The following is a 17544-nucleotide window of genomic DNA, read 5'->3' as shown; positions in this document are numbered from 1 at the left end:
TGAATTTTTTGATCTCATCTTTAATTTCTTCTCTGACCCATTGTTCGTTTAATAGCATATTGTTCAATTTCCAAGAGTGCCTATACTTCCTGGGGAGTTTTGAGTTGTTGATTTCCAGTTTCATCCCATGGTGGTCTGAGAGGGTACATGGTATGATACTAATGTTTTGGAAGTTGTTTAGATTCGCTTTATGTCCTATCATGTGATCGATTCTGGAGAAGGTGCCATGCACCGCTGAGAAGAATGTATAGTCTGTGGCCTTAGGATAAAAAGTTCTATATATGTCTACTAAGTCTAGTTGTTCTATTGTTTGTGTGAGCTCTGTTGTTTCTTTGTTGAGTTTTTGTTTCGTGGACCGGTCCATTGTTGTTAGAGGTGTGTTGAGATCGCCTACAAGAATTGTGCGGGTGTCTATGTCTTCCTTTAAGTCTGTAAGTAATTGCTTTACGTAACTAGGTGCATTAAGATTCGGTGCATAAACATTAATGATGGTGATTGCTTCTTGATGGATCATTCCTTTCACCAGTATAAAATGGCCTTCCCTGTCTCTTTTGATGTTAGTTAGAATGAAATCTATTTCATCTGAAATTAGGATAGCTACCCCAGCTTTTTTTTCTCGTCTATTGGCGTGAAATATCTTTTTCCATCCCTTCACTTTCAGTTTCTTTGCATCCTTTCTGGTTAGATGCGTTTCTTGTAGGCAACAGATGGTTGGGTCTTGTTTGATGATCCATTCTATTAATCTCTGTCTTTTGATTGGTGAATTTAGACCATTTGTGTTGAGAGTTAAAATTGAGAGTTTGCAATTTTGCCCTGCCATGTGATTGTGTTGTGTGTGTGTTGTTGCCTATGTAGTTGTCTTGTTTGTGCAGCTTTTAGTTTGGAGACCTTCTTATTTGCCAGCTTTGTTTGTGATTTGCCTCCTTTTTGTCCGGGACTAGTGCATTTCTAAGGAGACTTTGCAGAGCTGGTTTTGTGTAGACATATTCTTCTAGTTTTTCTTTGCTATTGAAGTATCTGATTTCGTTCTCATATACAAATGAGATCTTTGCTGGGTAGATTATTTTTGGTTGACAGTTGTTTTGTTTCAGGACTTGGAAGATCTTTGTCCATTCTCTCCTTGCTTGTAGGGTCTCTTCGGAGAAGTCAGCAGTGATTCTGATGGGTTTTCCCCTGTATGTGATCTTTTCTCTACTTCGTGCTTGTCTCAGGATTCCTTCTTTGTCTTCATTGGAGTAGAACCTGAGCACCGTGTGTCTGGGTGAGGATCTCTTTGGATCATGTCTGTTGGGAGTTCTCTGTCCATCCTGTATGCGGGGTGGATTCGTGTTCCAAGTGTTTTGGAAGTTTTCCTGTATAATTTCATCAAGCACTGCTTGCATCCCAGATTCTCTTTCTACTCCCTCAGGGAGGCCGATGATCCGAATATTCAGTTTTCTAAGGTAATCCTTCATCTCTTGCATCATTTTATTAGTTTTGCTGAGGTTTGTCTCCAGCTGTTTAATTCGCTGGGCACTTTCATTTTGTGTGTCTTCTGTTTCAGAGATCCTTTCCTCTGCCGCATTTATTCTGTTGATGAGGCTTTCAATCTTATTCTCTTGGGCATCCAGTTTGGTTTTGATTTGTTGTATTTCGGTGATTATGCGGTTCTGGTAGTCTTCCAGCTTTGTGTCCACGTCTCTGAGAAATTTTAGCATTATTTTCATCAATTCCTTTGCTGGTAACACGTCCATGTCTTCATCTCGCATCGCCGATATTGATAATGGCTTTTGGCCCATGTTTGGTGGGGTGCTGGCTCTTTCATCTGGAGCAGAGCTCTTTCTGGTGGTTTTTCCCATTGCGTTGGTGTATTCTGGTGGGGCAAATGAACCCGTGTGTTGAGGGGCTGTCAGGTGCTTTCCTGTAGAGATTGGAGCCTGCAGGCGTGGTGTTGCCGGGCGTGGTAATTTTCAAGGCACCGTTGGTGCGTTCTCAGGGCCCGGGGCTGAAGAGCACCACCTTGGGGGCCCAGTGGATTCCAGGCACACTCTGGGCACCTCTTCAACAGGTGTGACACCCCAGGGCGTGGAGGGATGGAGGCGCTCTCTGGGTGTGCCCCCTGCACGGGAATCCACAGGACTTAGAAGGTTTTATGTGCTTTCTCCCTGCGTTCTCCGTGTCAGGGACTGCAAGGTTTTTCAGAGCCCACCTGGTGCGTCTCCCACACACGGGACTGTGGGTGAGGCACTTTCCAGGCGTGGCTCTTGTGCAGTGAATCCACCACTCGTGGTGTGTGGGTGTTCAGAGCCCCTGCTCCTGTGTGGCTCTCTCACACCGGCCCTTAGCGGGGGAGTGGCCCAGGCGCCCTGTTATTATTTCACGGCAGGTTCGCACCGTGTCAGTGTGATGCAGGAGTTTTCAGAGCTCTCCTGGTGGGTCGCCCACGCTCAGAACTGTGGGGTGGGAGGCGAGGGGTGAGCAGTTCACCCTATGGGAGTGGTACCTGCGTGTCGGGGACACACAGCGCTACACTTCCCAAGTCTCAAAGCTCTCCTGACATCTGACACCTGCGCTGTGGAGGCGGCTGCTGCAGGCGGGGCCGCCTAGTCCGCTCGGCTGCTGCAGGCGGGGCCGCCTAATCCGCTCGGCTGCTGCAGGCGGGGCCGCCTAATCCGCTCGGCTGCTGCAGGCGGGGCTGCCTAGTCCGCTCGGCGCAGCGACCAGGGTCTTCCCGATGTTAACGCGCTTCCACCAGGCAGGATGTGGAGGACTCCAGATCCTCACCAGCAGCCTCTGCGCACTGAGACGCACTGGCCCTCTCAGTGTAGGAACATCCGAGGCGCCTTCCTGGTGCCCCCTCAGCCACCAACACCACTGTGCGTAGTTCCCAAGGCATAAACCCGACAGCTTCAGTCTCTCTGCCCCGCGTTCTCAGAGGCTGGACCCTCAGTAGGGGGTCAAGGAATGCGGAGGCTACCACGTCAACCCCCCGGCTCACCAAACGTCCGGCCGCTGCAGTCTGCCTCCGCCTCCCGCCGGCGACGGTCCGCCCGATCTCCCCGCCTCCGGGCTGTCCGCGTCTCCCGTCAGGCCGCTTTCAAAAGTGACTCAGCAGGTCTGGAGTGGGATGTCGGTTTCTCTACCTTTGCCCTGCTCCGTTCTCGCTGTTCTTCCGAGTTGTGTGGATCTTTTTGGCTCCACACTGTCCCAGGGAGCCTCACGGACCTCTCCCTGCGATTCCCTGCTGTTCCACTTTGCTGCTTCTGTAACTTTCTATCCCTCTTTCACTGGACGCTCTCTCACAGCCTTCCTCCTACGTCGGCCATCTTCTCTCGGTCCTACTTTCTTTTCAGATTTCTAAAAAGAGTTACTTATTTTTATTGGAAAGTCATATTTACAGAGAGAAGGAGAGACAGAGACAAAGATCTTCCATCTGCTGGTTCACTCTTCCATCAGGTGACCACAATAGCCAGAGCTGAGCCGATCTGAAGCCAAGATCCAGGAACCTCTTCTGAGTCCCTCATATGGGTGCAGCAGACTAAGGCTTTGGGCTGTCCTCTGCTGCTTTCCCTCTCACAAGCAGGGAGCTGGATGGGAAGTGGAGTAGCTGAAACACAAACCAGCACCCCTATGGCATACTGTGCTTGGAGATGAAGGACTAGCCGGTTGAGCCAATGATCCAGCCCCTTAGGTTCCTTTCAATGGATGTGCATGCTTGTCATTTTCTCCTGCACTGTCAACTCCTCAGGAGAACACCCAGTACTTAGTTGTCAGAGACAGTCCTCTACACATACCCAGATCCTAATCCTAGAAGCCTATGAATATGTTATGCTGCAAGGCAAGGAAGATTTCTGGTTGCTAACCACACAACCTTAAAATAGATAATTCTGGATTGTCTGAACAGGATCTCATGTAGCCACAGAGGTCTTTGAAATGTATAAGGAGAAAGAAGAGTGGATGGGAAGAGTTACTCCACAGAGGAAAGACTGGAATGACCATTGTTGCTTTTGACATTGGAGAGGGCCACAAGCGCAGGAACGTGGGTGATGTAAAGAAGTTGGAGGGGCAGGAGAATGACATCTCCTACTGGAGTCCCAAGATGGAGCACAGCCCTGCTGCCACCTTGAGGCTTGTCCAGTGAAACCCACCTCAGACTTCTGATCTCCAAACCCAAGATATGGTAAATCTATATTGTGCTAAAGCCAGAGTATTGTGGCCAGCTTTTACAGGAGCAGAAGGAAACTCATGTAAGCATTTTGTGTCCATGCAAGAATATAGTGAATTTAAAGGAAATGTGAGGGTGGAGGAGGTGGGCATTGTGGTATAGCAGGAAGTTACCACTTGTAATACCTGCACCCTGTATCACAGTGATGGATTGGTGTCCAGCTGTTTCATTTTCAACCCAGCAGAGAAGGATGACCCAAGAGTTTGGGCTCTGTATGTATTTAATCTTATTTAAGAGAGAGAGAGAGAGAGAGAGAGAGAGAGAGAGAGAAAGAGAGAGAAAGAAACTAACTTCCATCCACTGATCAGTCTGCAAATACACACAGCAACACTGGGGTTTGGCCAGAACAAAGCCAAGAGCTTGGAGCTTACTCTGAGTATCCCATGTGGGTGACGGGACCCAAGTAGTTGTGCCGTCACCTGCTCCTTCCCTGTGGGTGTGCATCAGAAAGAAGCCAGAATTAAAAGGGGAGCTGGAACTTGACACAATTACTGCTACGTGGCATGACTGCAGGCATCTCATTTTTATATTAACTATTGCTCCAAACATCTACCTCCCTGACCCTTGCTTCAAATCACTTATGCTTCCTGGTAGAGCCTGGCCTGCAGCTTGGGGCTGATATATGTCTGACCTCAAGGTTTCCTTAGCTGGACCCTGCTCCTGCAGGAGACTAAACCACACCCTACTGTCTGCACTGCTCATTTTTCAATTCCAAGAAATGAGTCAGCACTGCTAAGGAACAGGAAACCTGCTGGAGTGATTGTGTCAAGCAAAGAAGGCTCTGCTCAGCTCCACTGTAGGAACAGAGCAAATGGCTTCTGAGCACCTGTTTGCTTTCCACCATTGCTTGTTCCCTGTGTGGCAGCCGCACCTTGCTGGGCAGGTAGGTGGAAGTGGGGTTACGCCTGGGGTCTGCACCTCTTGTATGATGATGACCACTGACTTGACATTTAGAGGAATTCTCAGAGCACATTGCAGCAGGGAGGTTTTCTGATGGTTTCCTTCCTATTGATTTAACCCCAGCCAAAACTGCGTTGATGCCTATCCTACCTTCCTGGTGGTGCTCTGGAGTGCGGGGCTACTGTGCAGTCAAGGTAAGTCCACGGTCTCATTGTGTGTGCTCTTTCTGGCATGTGCATTTTGCAGAGGTTCAAAGGGCAGACATTTCGTTGCAAAGACATTGCCTGACCTCCAGCTGAGGTCTGCCAAACCCAGGAGAGAGGAGAGCCCTCAGAATGTTGTGTTCCGGGCACGCTCTGTGCCTGTGCAGAACGGTGTGCTAATGCATTGCTAATGTTTGCTCCCTGGTGGTTGGCTGAGAGCTACTGTGCTGACAAGGGTGGTTTAAGGCTGAATGTGACTCAGAATCCTTAAGCAGTGTGAGCTGGGATGCAAGGGCATTCTAAAGGAGAGTGCCAGTGGGATCTATTTCCAGGACTGCTGTCACTTGGCTTTTGTGCTAATAAGTTTCCAGCCTGGTGACGCTCCTTTAGACTCGTGTCTATGACACCACAGGCTGGATTCTGGGTCCCCAGCATATCCCATGTTATCAGCGGCTCAGACTCTTGACATCAGCAAGTTGGAAGGATGGACCAACTCCCAGAGTTGATTTCTGATGATTCACTCCCCAAGTGGCCATAACAGCCAGAGCTGAGCTGATCCGAAGCTAGGAGCCAGGAGCCTCCTCCGGGTCTCCCATGCAGGTGCAGGGTCCCAAGGCTTTGGGCCATCTTCCACTGTCTTCCCAAGCTACAAGCAGGGAACTGGATGGGAAGTGGAGTAGCCAAGACATGAACTGGTGCTGATGTGGGATCCTGGCACATGGAGGGCTAGGACTTTAGCCACTAGGCTATTGTGCCTGGCCCCCAAACCCTCATTTTACAAAGTAGGAACCCAAGCTCCCAGGGATGAGTGTGTTGCTCAAGCTCCAGCATGCGGGAGCTCAGATTTCTACTTCCCTGCAGCCCCGGTCCCCTTGTGAAGCCCTCACTATTGCCTGCAGAAAGGCCATGCGTGCAACCGCTTTTTGCCTGATCAATGTTCAGTTGGATACGCATTGTCAGAGAAATGAGCCACTCAGATGGGAAAGTCAGGCAAAACTTTGTCCAAGGCAGATTATCAAAGTCTTGGTGATCTTGAAAGCAGGATGAGTTTCGTAGTGTTATTTATTTATTTATTTTTGGCTTGATTCACTTGCCCTCTGCATAGTAATGGTGTTTTAGAAAGCAGGCGAGTTTGTGGCAAGAACTGCAAGTTGTGGAGTGACAAACTGGAGGCAAGTGTAAGGATGTTCATTGTTGGGGTGTAACACAGGCAGCTCACTAAGCCTGAGTTTCCTTGTTATGAAACAAAATCCCTGTCCACCCAGCCATATTCCTATGACGAGCAAGTGAGATAACGCAGAGCCATGAATGCAATGTTGGTGAGCAGTAGATTGAGTACTAAAAACTGCCAGGATTTGGCTGTTTGTGACCCCCAGAAATGGCACGTGCTTGTGGTTCAATCTGACAATCAAAGCTCAGCACGTGCTCATAATGATGGGGCTAGTGGCAGTGGTAAAGTTTTGAGACCAGAAAGACCTATTCTCAAATCTCAGTGTCTCCTTTGGCCACTTGACTCTTTGCCATTTGACAATTACTGTTTGGAAGGCAGAAAGTGCCAGGCGTGATGCCAGGCCCAGAGATGATCCAGGAAAAGACAGCTGTTCTACAACTCTCAGGCCAAGCCTCAGTTTGAAACCTTTGTCAAATGGTGACAATAATGTGTACTTTAGCTGGTGTCAGAAAGGATTGGAGACCCAAGTACTCAGAGTACCTGTGGAAAAGGATGTGACTGGCATTTAAACATTGCTCATCAAGACAGCTTATTTTATATTAGGATAATTCTTGGATGTTTCAAATTGCCCTTGTATGGATGGCCTGATTCAGTTCTTCTGCTAACCCCTAACAGGTCAGAAAGCCACAATCAGGCCATAGATCCAGATGCAGATAGTTCCTGATAACACCAATCCAATTCCACCTGGATTTTCCAGCTCCCAGGGCAGGCCTCCATTGGGTTGTGGGGTGCTGCTCAAGGCTGTTTCCCTAAGGGCTGGAACACCAGGGATCTCTCCTCCCCAGTGACTTCTCTACAGAGTAGAAGTTCTTCAGCTGCTTGTGGCGGCCCCAGGTGAGAGGAATGCTCTGCAGAGAGCCAGCTTCAGAGCTGAGCTCGGGGTTTGAGCTCTGCCTCCCTGTGTCCCTCCTCATCACCTGACCCATCCACAAGCACCTGTGGACATCTGGACCCAAGTTTACACATCTGGAAGTGGAAATGCTGATGATGTTGAGAAGATGCCTGCTAGGTGATGGACATGTAAGAATTATCTAAGCTGCACCCTGGGGCAGGCATACAGTAATGTCATCATTATTAAAGTTCTCAGGTTTCTTGCAACCTGAGGGCTTTTTCTGCCATGCACGTCAGCCTCTGCATCAGAACCTGTGGCCTCAGCTGCGTTTTGTGACCAGTGTTGATTGCATGTTCTCATAAGGTGCTGAGTTAGCATGCTTTGGTGGCTCTTAATCTGACACAGATATTTTCATTTCTCCATTTAGTTCCGGCTGCTTTTGCTGGGCTGATGTACTTGTTCGTGAGGCAGAAGTACTTTGTCGGCTACCTGGGAGAGAGGACTCAGAGGTAGGCATGGATGGGGCTGGGGATGAACTCCGGGAGTGATTTGTGCTCTCCCAGCCAGAAGAATGACAGATAACTCAACTGACATTGAGATAAGCACCTCTGGTGTTGGGTGGCTGACCGGGATCCCTCATCCTGTCTTGAACATAGAGTTCTAAAAATACAGCTAGAGACTTGTCTAGTTTTCCCAATAACACAGTTCTCTGTCTAGCACTGGACTGGCAAAGGGTTCTTCAGGCTGCCACTGCCCATTTCTGCACCTCTAAACCCCAAACCTAGTCTAGGTCTGGAATGACATTTTATGCCAAGGGCCCCAGCCTCTGGTGAGTGAAGCATTTGGCTGTTTGGAGAAAGAAGAACTGAAGACTGCACCTTGTGACTTTTTTGAGAAAAACTTTTCAAAGAATCTGCAGGGAGATTGAAAACAAAAAAGAGGCTTATTTAAAAAGGGCTTAGAAGGAGTTGAAAAGAGAGAGATCTCATTCATTGTTTCAACTTTCACTCTCTCCCCTCGGTGCCTATAACAGCCAGCAGTGGACCAGGCTGAAGCTGGGAACTGGGAGCTATGTCTCCCCTAGCGGTGGCAGGGGCCCAAGTACCTGATCCATCCTCTCAAGGCATGCACCAGTAGGAAGCTGAAGTTGGGAGCAGAGCTGGGACTCAATTCCCAGGCACTTTTCTGTGGGATGCTGGTGTCCCAAGTGGTGTTTTCAGCCTATGTGTCAAATGCCTGTTCCAGAGAGAATGCTGGGAACATAAAGTGCATTGCAAGACAGTGAGACCATGACTAGAGCCACTATAGTGTTTCTCATAGAGGAACCAAAGAGAAAACTCCATAGCAGCCCTGTGCTGCTGGGGAACATGGATTGCAATAAAATAAACAATGCTACTTACAGAAGATCCGCTTGAGACCTGGTGTTCTGCTGTTTCCTTAGAGACTGGAATGCCATATGGGCCAGGAAAGCTTCAAGAGCCAGAAATACATTCTGGGAGGCTTCCATCTCATGTGCCAGCCCCAGCCTTCCCTGGCATTTTCCTTCCTGGTCTCTGTTCATTTCCCACTCTGTCTTTTTACAATTACATGCTTCTCTAGTGGCTAACAGATTCTTCAGGTAGACAGCCTCCTTCAACAGCCACAAAGGCAAGTGGCTTCCTCAGGAGGTTGGCAGATGAAAGCTGGGTGCCTGTGAAGTTCAGGGTCTTGAGGAAGTTGATGGTGAGCCGGGCTGCCGTAGGTAAAAATGACTGCTAGCACAGTGATTCCTTCCCTACTGCCAGTCTTTCTTCTCCAGGAGTGTTCTTATCTATTGTCTAAAATGGAATCTCTCTTTCTCTCTCTCGTATTCCCATCCATATTGTCCGAAATGATTCTGTCTCTTCTCCTTCGCCCTGATGAGCTTTTGTGAAGAGAGAAGGGAGGGGGTGAGGTGTCTGGCATTGAACTGGCTCCGTGTGCTGCAGCCATTTCTGTACCTGCCCCAAGTCCCAAGATTGGACTCTTCTTAACCTGTTACCACCAGCATGAAATCCTGCCATGGCTTTAATTCTGAGAGCTGCTGACCATCATAAAATTCGCCCACCTACCCAGAGGCCCTTTTAAAGATTTTGGGGAATGAAAAAAAGTAACAAATGTACAATAGGATAGGATACAGACTTAAAAGAAATCTTAAAATCATTAGATTCCTCTGGGCCTCATTGACCTGACCTAAGGCCCACCCTCATCTCCCATTAGAAGCTACTAAGAAGATTCTCACTGGCTCTTAACTCATGACATGTGCAAATTCTAGACCTTTCTTCCCTCCCAATAATGCTCCGTAGGCATTATTGATGAATCAAGGAACTTATTCTTACTGAGAGAAACATGTTCAGAGAATCCTTCTTTTTATATAAGATTTATTTTGTTTTTGTTTGAAAGACATATTTTTACAGAGAGAAGGAGGGAGAGAGAGAGCCATCTTCCATCTGCTGGTTCACTCCCCAATGGTCGCAGTGGCTACAGCTGAGCCAATCTGAAGATAGGAGCTTCTTCCAGGTCTCCTACATGGGTGCAGGGGTTCAAGGACCTGGGCAATTCTCCATTGTTTTCCCATGTGCATGAACAGGGAGCTGGATCAGAAGTGGAGCAGCTGGGACATGAGCCAGTGCCCAAATGAGATGCTGGCACTGCAGGTGGAAGCTTAGCCTACTATGACATAGCTCCAGCCCCTTATAGACTCCTTAACAGAATTCTGAATAGTTTCAATAGAAATGATATTTAGTTTCAATAGAAATGAATTTGTAGACCAAATTCAGCCCGAGGTTGCCAACTCAGGGGATGTCATGGTTATATGCAAAGTGGTTTTCAATTCTGCCAGCTAGAAGTAATATCCGCCTCAGGCAGGTGCATCTCCTATCCCAGATTCTCCGTGTCCCTGGACTGTGTCTTTCTTGGGCTTTGCAAGTACTTGACACTTTGGTGCCCTTGGGACCTACTTTTGTCTGTAACCTCACCAGCGCAGGTAAGGTCGGCTCATAAAAAGCCTTCCTGCAGAATTTCTCTCTCAGGCTGTGGATCACCTCTGCTCCTTTTCCTGAAGCTGCTTTGGCCCTATCCAATTTAAAATCTCCAGTGTCATTTTTGGTGTGATGGGTGGATGAGACCTCACCAAACTCCCTGCCCCCGAGAAAGTGGCTTGCTTCAGGCTTCAGGCTGCCTTTCTTCAGTTCTCCATCCCTTGTCCTGATCCCTGACCCTCTCCTCTCTGTCCTGTTCATGTGTTGCATAGTTACTACATAGCAGTTGAGGCTGAATCCCGATTTCTTCCATTTCATTCTGAGCCACCACATGGAACTAACTCAGGGCAACTGGCACAGTTGTACCACACTATTTGCCTTTTCTCATCTGCCTTCCCCCAGCTGCTCCTTCTTACTGTTTCTCAGAACTCTGTCCCCCGTGGAAGTTTCCACTTTAAGTCCTCTTAACATTTTGATGTTTTCAGCTTCATGGTGGCTGGGTAATGAATGGGTGTCTCAGTTTTTCTTGCCACTATAACAAAATGCCAAAATTGAGTAACCTGTCAACAGCATAAAGGTATTTCCCACAGTTCTTAAAGCTGCAACTTCCAAGATCAGAGTGGTGCTGAAATTGTCTAGTGAGGGCTGCTTTCTGTATCCAAGATGGTGCTCGGTTACTGCATCCTCATGGAACAAAAGCCAGAACAACAGAAAGGGCTTCAGTCTCTTCTGTGAGCTCACGAATTCCATTCAGAATGCCTCCACCCTTGTGACTTAGTCATCTCCCAAAGACCCCCACCGATGAATTAAGTTTACACTACGAAATTTGGGGACAGATTCACACACAGCCATTGGTGTCCCCTGAGGCTGATGAGCCCAAGTTACCCAACTCCATTTGCTCCTTGGATACTCATTTGCTCCTTATTCACTGCACATCCATGCAGTGACCATTCATTGTCCACTTGAATTAACCAGGGCTTGTTCAACTTCCTGTGACATTAGTCTCTTCTTTCTTTCTTTCCTTCTTTAAGAATTATTTACTTTCACTTGAAAGGCAGGTTCATAGAAAGAAGGTGAGACAAAAAGAAAGATCCTCCATCTACTGGTTCACTCCCCAAATGGTTATAATGGCCAGAGCTGAGTCAATCCAAAATCAGGAGCTTCTTCCGGGTATTCCCCATATGTGCAGGGTCCCAAGAACTTGGGTCATCCTCTACTGCCTTCCCAGGCCACAAGCAAGGAGCTGGGTGGGAAGTAGAGCAGCCAGGACTGGTGCCAATATGGGATCTTGGCACTTGCAGGCAGAAGATTAGCCAGTTGAACCATTGTGGTTGTCCCCAAAACCTCCCTTTCTGAAGGTACAAGAGTGATCCCCCACAGGCATTTCTTCTTAGAGTCAGTAATTCAGAATCTCTGGGTCCCTCCAAGGTTGGACCTTGGTGTTTCTCACCAGAGTGTGACCACCAAGTGGCTTCTCCCAGAAGCCTGGGGGTACATATGGTGGTTATCAAGACCTGAGTTTCTCATGATAGCTGCCCAACAACTGTACCCAGAATTGGCTAGAGTGCTCCTCAAGCATTGATCCCTGATCCTCACCTTGAACTTTCACCACTCCCCTGCATGTCAATGCTATCTTCAGGTATTTCATAGGTTTCCTGGAGCTTGTGAATCACTGAAGAGTTTCCTACTCTTGTCTTCATTTTTACTACTTGAGAGGCAGAGCTAGAGACAGAGAGAGCTCCCATTCCCTGGTATACTCTCCAGATCCCCCCAGCCAGGGTTAGGCCAATCTGGAAATGGGAGCTGGGAACTCAACCTAGGTCTCCCATGTGGGTGGCAGGGATCCAGTTGCTGGAGCTAGGATTGGAACCCAGGTACTCCGATGTGACATGGGCATCCTAACGCGAGGCCAAATCCTGCCCCCAGGCCTCTTTCCCGAAAACAAGTCACCCCTTTGACCAGTATTGATGGATCACTTGATTTATTGGAAAGACACGGCTGCCGAGTGGAGGCCACATCCTGCTCTCACAGAACTTGCAATTCTTCTTTCCTTCTGAAGTTATCGGATCTAAAGCGACATTTCTCTATTGAAATGGAAATCATTTTAAAACCAAAAGGACTGTCAAATTTCCTGCTGCTGTTTTGTGTTTTGTGCCCATTAACGGCCAGGCTGGGAGGTGGTGCTGTTGAGGGAGGGCAGGTTGGTGACAGGCTGGCTGGAATGAGGCTGGGACACAGGTCTCTGGCGTTGGCAGTCGCCTCCTGCCACACCATAGCACCATGTGCCTGATGTTTTCAGCACTGGGAGAGGGGGCTTGGTTAGCAAAGTACCTTTTATGTTTTCTTTTATTGTCCTTCAAAGATTTACTTAATTGAAAGACATTGTGACAAAGAGGGAGAAGGAGTGAAAGAGAGGGCAAGAGAGATTTTCTATTCACCTGTTCAATCCCTAAATGCCCCCCAAAAGGCAGGGCTGGCCAGTTGGAAAGCCAAGAGCCAAACTCTATCCAGGTCTCCCACTAGCGGAGTAAGGGCCCAAGTGTCTGGATTCTTTGCTACCACCTTCCTAGGTGCATTTACAAGAGGAAGATCAGCAGCAGAGAAACCAGGATTCGAACCTGCCCTCGTATATGGGATGTCAGTGTTACAAGTGGCAGCTTTACCGCCTGTGCCCCAGTACTGGCCTCTCATGTGTGCATGCCAGTTTTATGCCAGTCTGAAGGTTTGAGTTCCCTCTGCCTCTCCCTGCCTGTGTGACCGCAGGCCCATCACTCAACCGCTCTGCTCTTAGCTTCCTCAGTCAGAAACTAGACTGATAATGTGACCTCACACAGTGGTGGTGAAAAGTTAGCAAAGTCACGGACAGGCAATGCCTCGCTCTGCTCCGGCAGATGCTTAATTACTGAATTCTGAGAGAGAAGTATGCATCAACTTTTGGAAACAACAGGGAGATGTCTGTCTCATTCAGGGGCTGAGAATCCTGTTTGTGGGCCCTGTAGGCCTCTGCTCTTCCTTCTGCATTCTGCCTCATTTTAGCTTCCCCATGGCTTTGTTTGGGCGGGGGGCTGGTGCTTCCTCTGCACACACCTCCCACACTGCAGCCCCATCTCCCAGCTGGAGAAACTGTAAGAGGCACCCAATGAGAGGCCCACCTCGGGAGTCACGGTTACCCTTAGGGCTGTGGAGGAGGAAGCAGCAAATCATATGCTTGCCTCTTGATCTGTGTCTCCAGGAGTTAAAGGACCGCGGTCCTAGCTGACTTTGAGGAATCCTTCCTAAGTTCCTGCGCACTCCAGGCACAGTCACTTCCTTCATCACCACGCTTAGAACAACTTTGCAGAACTCTTGTTCTTGTTTCTGAAATAAGCACACAGTGGCTTATCTGGGATAGCACAAGAGTTGATTGTTCACAGTCTAACCTAATGAGTCCTCCATTGGCCAACTAAAAAACATCCCCAACCTGAGCTTTCCTCACAGCACCTGTATGTGACTGTTGTTCTGCTAGAGCTGTCACAACCACAGACTCCACAGCTTTAGTAGCAGAAATGCAATGCCGACCAAACTGAAGGTGCTGGCAGCTGGTTGCTGTTCAGGCCACTGGCTTTGGCTTGCAGGTGTCACCTTCCTGCCTTGGGCACCTTTCCACGTCCTCTTACAGGGCCTCTTATTGGATCATGGCCGACTCTAGGATTAAACCTACTACCCCAAGGAAGGGCAAGGAAAGTGGAATTGTTGATCCCAGGATCCAAAGTTAGACTAGAGGAATCAGTTTCAGTGATCTACCACAACATGTGATGGCCCCACTTAATAATGATGTGTGATCTATTTCAACATGGCTGAGAGATTACATCTTTAATGTCTTCTTCCACTAGAAAATAAGTTAGTGGAGAGATGAACATGTTAATTCACTTGATTAACTTTTTCATACATATATATATATGCAGATCAAACATTCTGTTGTATCCTATTACATCAAAACATACTATTGCATCCCATAAATGTACAAAGTTGTTACTCTTTGATTAGAAATAAATTAATAGAAAAAACCAAGAGCCCCGTCTCTGAATAGGACCCTGTTCTGAGGTCTTGTGGCTAGGGATTCCACTCAGGGGTTTTGATAGGGGACACAATTCAGGTCATGACACTCGGCTGGGGGACCAGTTCTGTTCTTTGATGAGGAGACAGAAAGTCTCCCTTTCTGATTAGCGCTGTGAACAGAATGGAGCTGGCCAGGGGCAGAGATTGCAAACTGCTAACAGCGCCTCTCCCAAGTCTGTGTGTCCCTTGGGGCATGTGTCCAGATGCAGATTTTGATCCACCAGCTTTGAGAGGAACCTGAGACTGCCTGTTTCAAATTAGCTCCCAGCTGTGCCTGCTGGGCCATGGACCACACTTTGAGTAGCCAGGAAGTGGACAGCGGACTGCCTGGAGACTTCAAAGCATTTGCTGTAGGGAAATCATGCTTTAGGTTATGAATCTGTGGGGTTCCCTTTAAACAGCTAACATCCCCAATATGAAACCCATGCAGAACAAAGTCTGCTGCCTCTGTCCAACCTCAAGCGTCCACCGAGCTGCCTGGCTGAGCAGGCTGTTCTGACTGTCCAGTGATGTCCTTGCCACAGTGCTTGTGGACAACTTGCAGTTATCTAACTCTGCAGGCCTGCAAGATGTCCCTAGGCGTAGTGTCAGGACAGAATCTTGTAGACGGAGGGCAGAAGCCAGGCTGCCTGTGCCGGCAGTCAGACAGCCCCCATCCCACAGGGCAGGTGCCTCCCATGCCACTGATGGTCTACCTAGCAGCTTAGGACTTACTGCCAGAGAGAGAGAGGGAGAGAGATTGTGTGTGCAAGAGAGAGTGCATGTGAGAGAGAAGGCGTGAGAAAAATGGAGGCATACAAAATGTAAGGTCCTGAAGCGCATCTTTAAAATACCCGTTAAGATGCCCCCTTCACATCTGAGAGTGCCTCCGTTTGATTCTCGCTCTACCTCCAGTTGTAGCTTCTTGCTGGCGCGGACCCTGGAAGGCAGTGGAGATGGCCCAGTTGTTGGATCCCTGCCACCCTAGATTGAGTGCCTGGTTTCTGGCTACAGTGACAGCTCAGACCTGGCTATTGTAGGCATTTGGGGGAGTGAATCAAAAAATGGGAGATCTCACTCTGTGTTTCTAACTGGCTCTCTGCCTCTGGCAGGGGTGAGAATGTGTGGCCTGCAAATTGTAGAAGGGCCAGGTGGGACTCAGAATTTAGTCACTGTAGGCTATGTCAGTGGATTATTTTGTATGGTCCACAAATGATGTTCTAAATATCCAGATGGCCCTGGATAGAAAATAAAGTCCTTCACTCCTCCCTACTCCATAAATAAGGAGGGTCCTGTCATCCAACACTTGCCTAAAACTGGGTGCCTTGCTCTTAATAAGACCGTGGGTTACTTAAAAGAGATTTTACCCCCAGATGCTAAAGTCCCATTTAGATTCCATCAGGTTTACCAACTCCTTCATACCATGGCCTTGAAGGTAGTTCTGCATTCCACATCCACTGGCGGGGGTGGGGGTGGGCGGCGCTTACAGACACCCCTGGAGAGGGGCAGCTGTTAGATTAAGGAGTCTTTCCAATGGCAAGCCACAATGCCCGTCATCTCCAGGCCACGGAGAGCTGGAGGTAAGGAAGTCTGGAGGGCATGGAGAAGCCTGCACATCAGGGCTGTCCGAGGATGGGCCAGAGATCTGGACTCTGAGCTGCCTCTGAACGCCTGGGGCACCTTCACCCTCCGAGGCAGCAGACAAGCACTGCGGAGTAAGGGCCGACCTTGGAGCCCCTGTTCTCTGGGGACGATGCTGTGTGTGTGTGGAGGGGGGAGGAGGTTGGTGTCGCCTGTGTCACATCACTGGACTCTCTTTCCTTCTTTCCCAGCACCCCTGGCTACATATTTGGGAAACGCATCATCCTGTTCCTGTTCCTCATGTCCCTGGCTGGCATCCTCAACCATTACCTCATCCTCCTGTTCGGAAGTGACTTTGAAAACTACATCAAGACGATCACCACCACCATCTCCCCTCTGCTTCTCATCCCCTGACTGCGGAGCACGGGCCAGTGCGCTCGTCTGATCGATGCCTAGGAGTCATCAGCATGCAGTGCTTTGAAGGCATCCGCCCCTCCTAGGGCAGCTGTAAATCTCAGGACCCTCTGGCCCTCGCAGCTCCACTTAACCTTCCCTTTCCCAGAAGAAATCGATTTAGTGTCAGCCCCGCCCCTACCCCCTTGAACTTGGCAATGGCCCTAGTTTTGTTATGCAGATCTCTTTTATGTAGCTCTCAACTTCTGCTCACCGAGGGTGTTTTGTGACCTGAACCATGGTTTCTGGAAATAAAATACTGGGACTTCTCTCAGGCTGCTGGGTGTTTTTTTTATTTTTCATACACGTATACAATTCATTTGTCTTCTTCAACCTAAATGCTGATAAATAAAGAGGCCACCATTCTTGCTGGACAGATGGACTTCCTTGGGTATCTATTCCTGACCCTGCATCCCGCCTTCCCGCACACACTCTCCAAGGATTAGGTGACATCTTTGCATGCTAAGATCCTGTCACACACTGAAGGTGTCATGTGGTTTAGGGTCTGTTGTATTTCCCTGTGGGAGCCCAGTACGAGATCCAAATGTTGTCTGAACACACGTCCACATGAACGGAGGGGCTAGTGACTCTCTGGTTGCCACATCTATGTGTGTGGAGCCATTTCCAGATTGTGGACAGGTCCGAGGTGGCTTAATGACCTTCAGACTTGGTGTTACTTGGTACAAAGAGCAGAATTGAGATGTTGGTGGAAGCTGGCCACAAATCTGGGACACCCAAGGGAGAAAAGTCAGCTTTTCTGGGGTGAGATACGTTGGACTGAAGTTATAGTGGAACCATCCTGCCCCAATGGTTCTTTGGCCCAGCAGCAAAGCAGTGTTTATATTTGGCCCAATATCACAGCCCCGCCCGTGAGCCACCTCCTCCCAGTGCTCCCAGAAGCTGCTGGAATGTGGCGCCTGGCATGGTCTGAGTTCAGAACAACATGCTCCCCGCAGTTCAGGGGAAAGGCCCTGTCTTTGTCTGCCTTGGGATACTGTAACAGAACCCCCCAGACTGGGCCCTTCAGAGAGAGCAGATATCTGTGTCTTGCATTTCTGAAGGCG

The 17544-nt window shown here is 48.8% G+C and overlaps 1 protein-coding gene across 1 annotated transcript in view; it reads left to right on the top strand.

Moving 5' to 3' along the window:
- The window catches only part of LOC121156233 (arachidonate 5-lipoxygenase activating protein), a 34178-nt gene extending 17429 nt beyond the window's left edge, over positions 1-16749 (top strand). The window contains exons 3-5 of the mRNA XM_040979827.1: positions 5228-5298; positions 7798-7879; positions 16279-16749. Of these exons, the coding sequence (XP_040835761.1) occupies positions 5228-5298; positions 7798-7879; positions 16279-16441 (316 nt within the window). The 3' untranslated portion in view covers positions 16442-16749. The remainder of the gene's footprint in view (positions 1-5227; positions 5299-7797; positions 7880-16278) is intronic.
- The last annotated feature ends 795 nt before the right edge of the window (positions 16750-17544 follow it).

This window comes from Ochotona curzoniae, unplaced genomic scaffold, assembly GCF_017591425.1.
Source record: "Ochotona curzoniae isolate NIBS_2020 unplaced genomic scaffold, NIBS_Ocur_1.0 contig_3332, whole genome shotgun sequence".
Lineage (NCBI taxonomy): Eukaryota > Metazoa > Chordata > Mammalia > Lagomorpha > Ochotonidae > Ochotona > Ochotona curzoniae.
The sequence above is the reverse complement of the archived record's forward strand: the minus strand, read 5'-3'. Positions and strand labels throughout refer to the sequence as shown.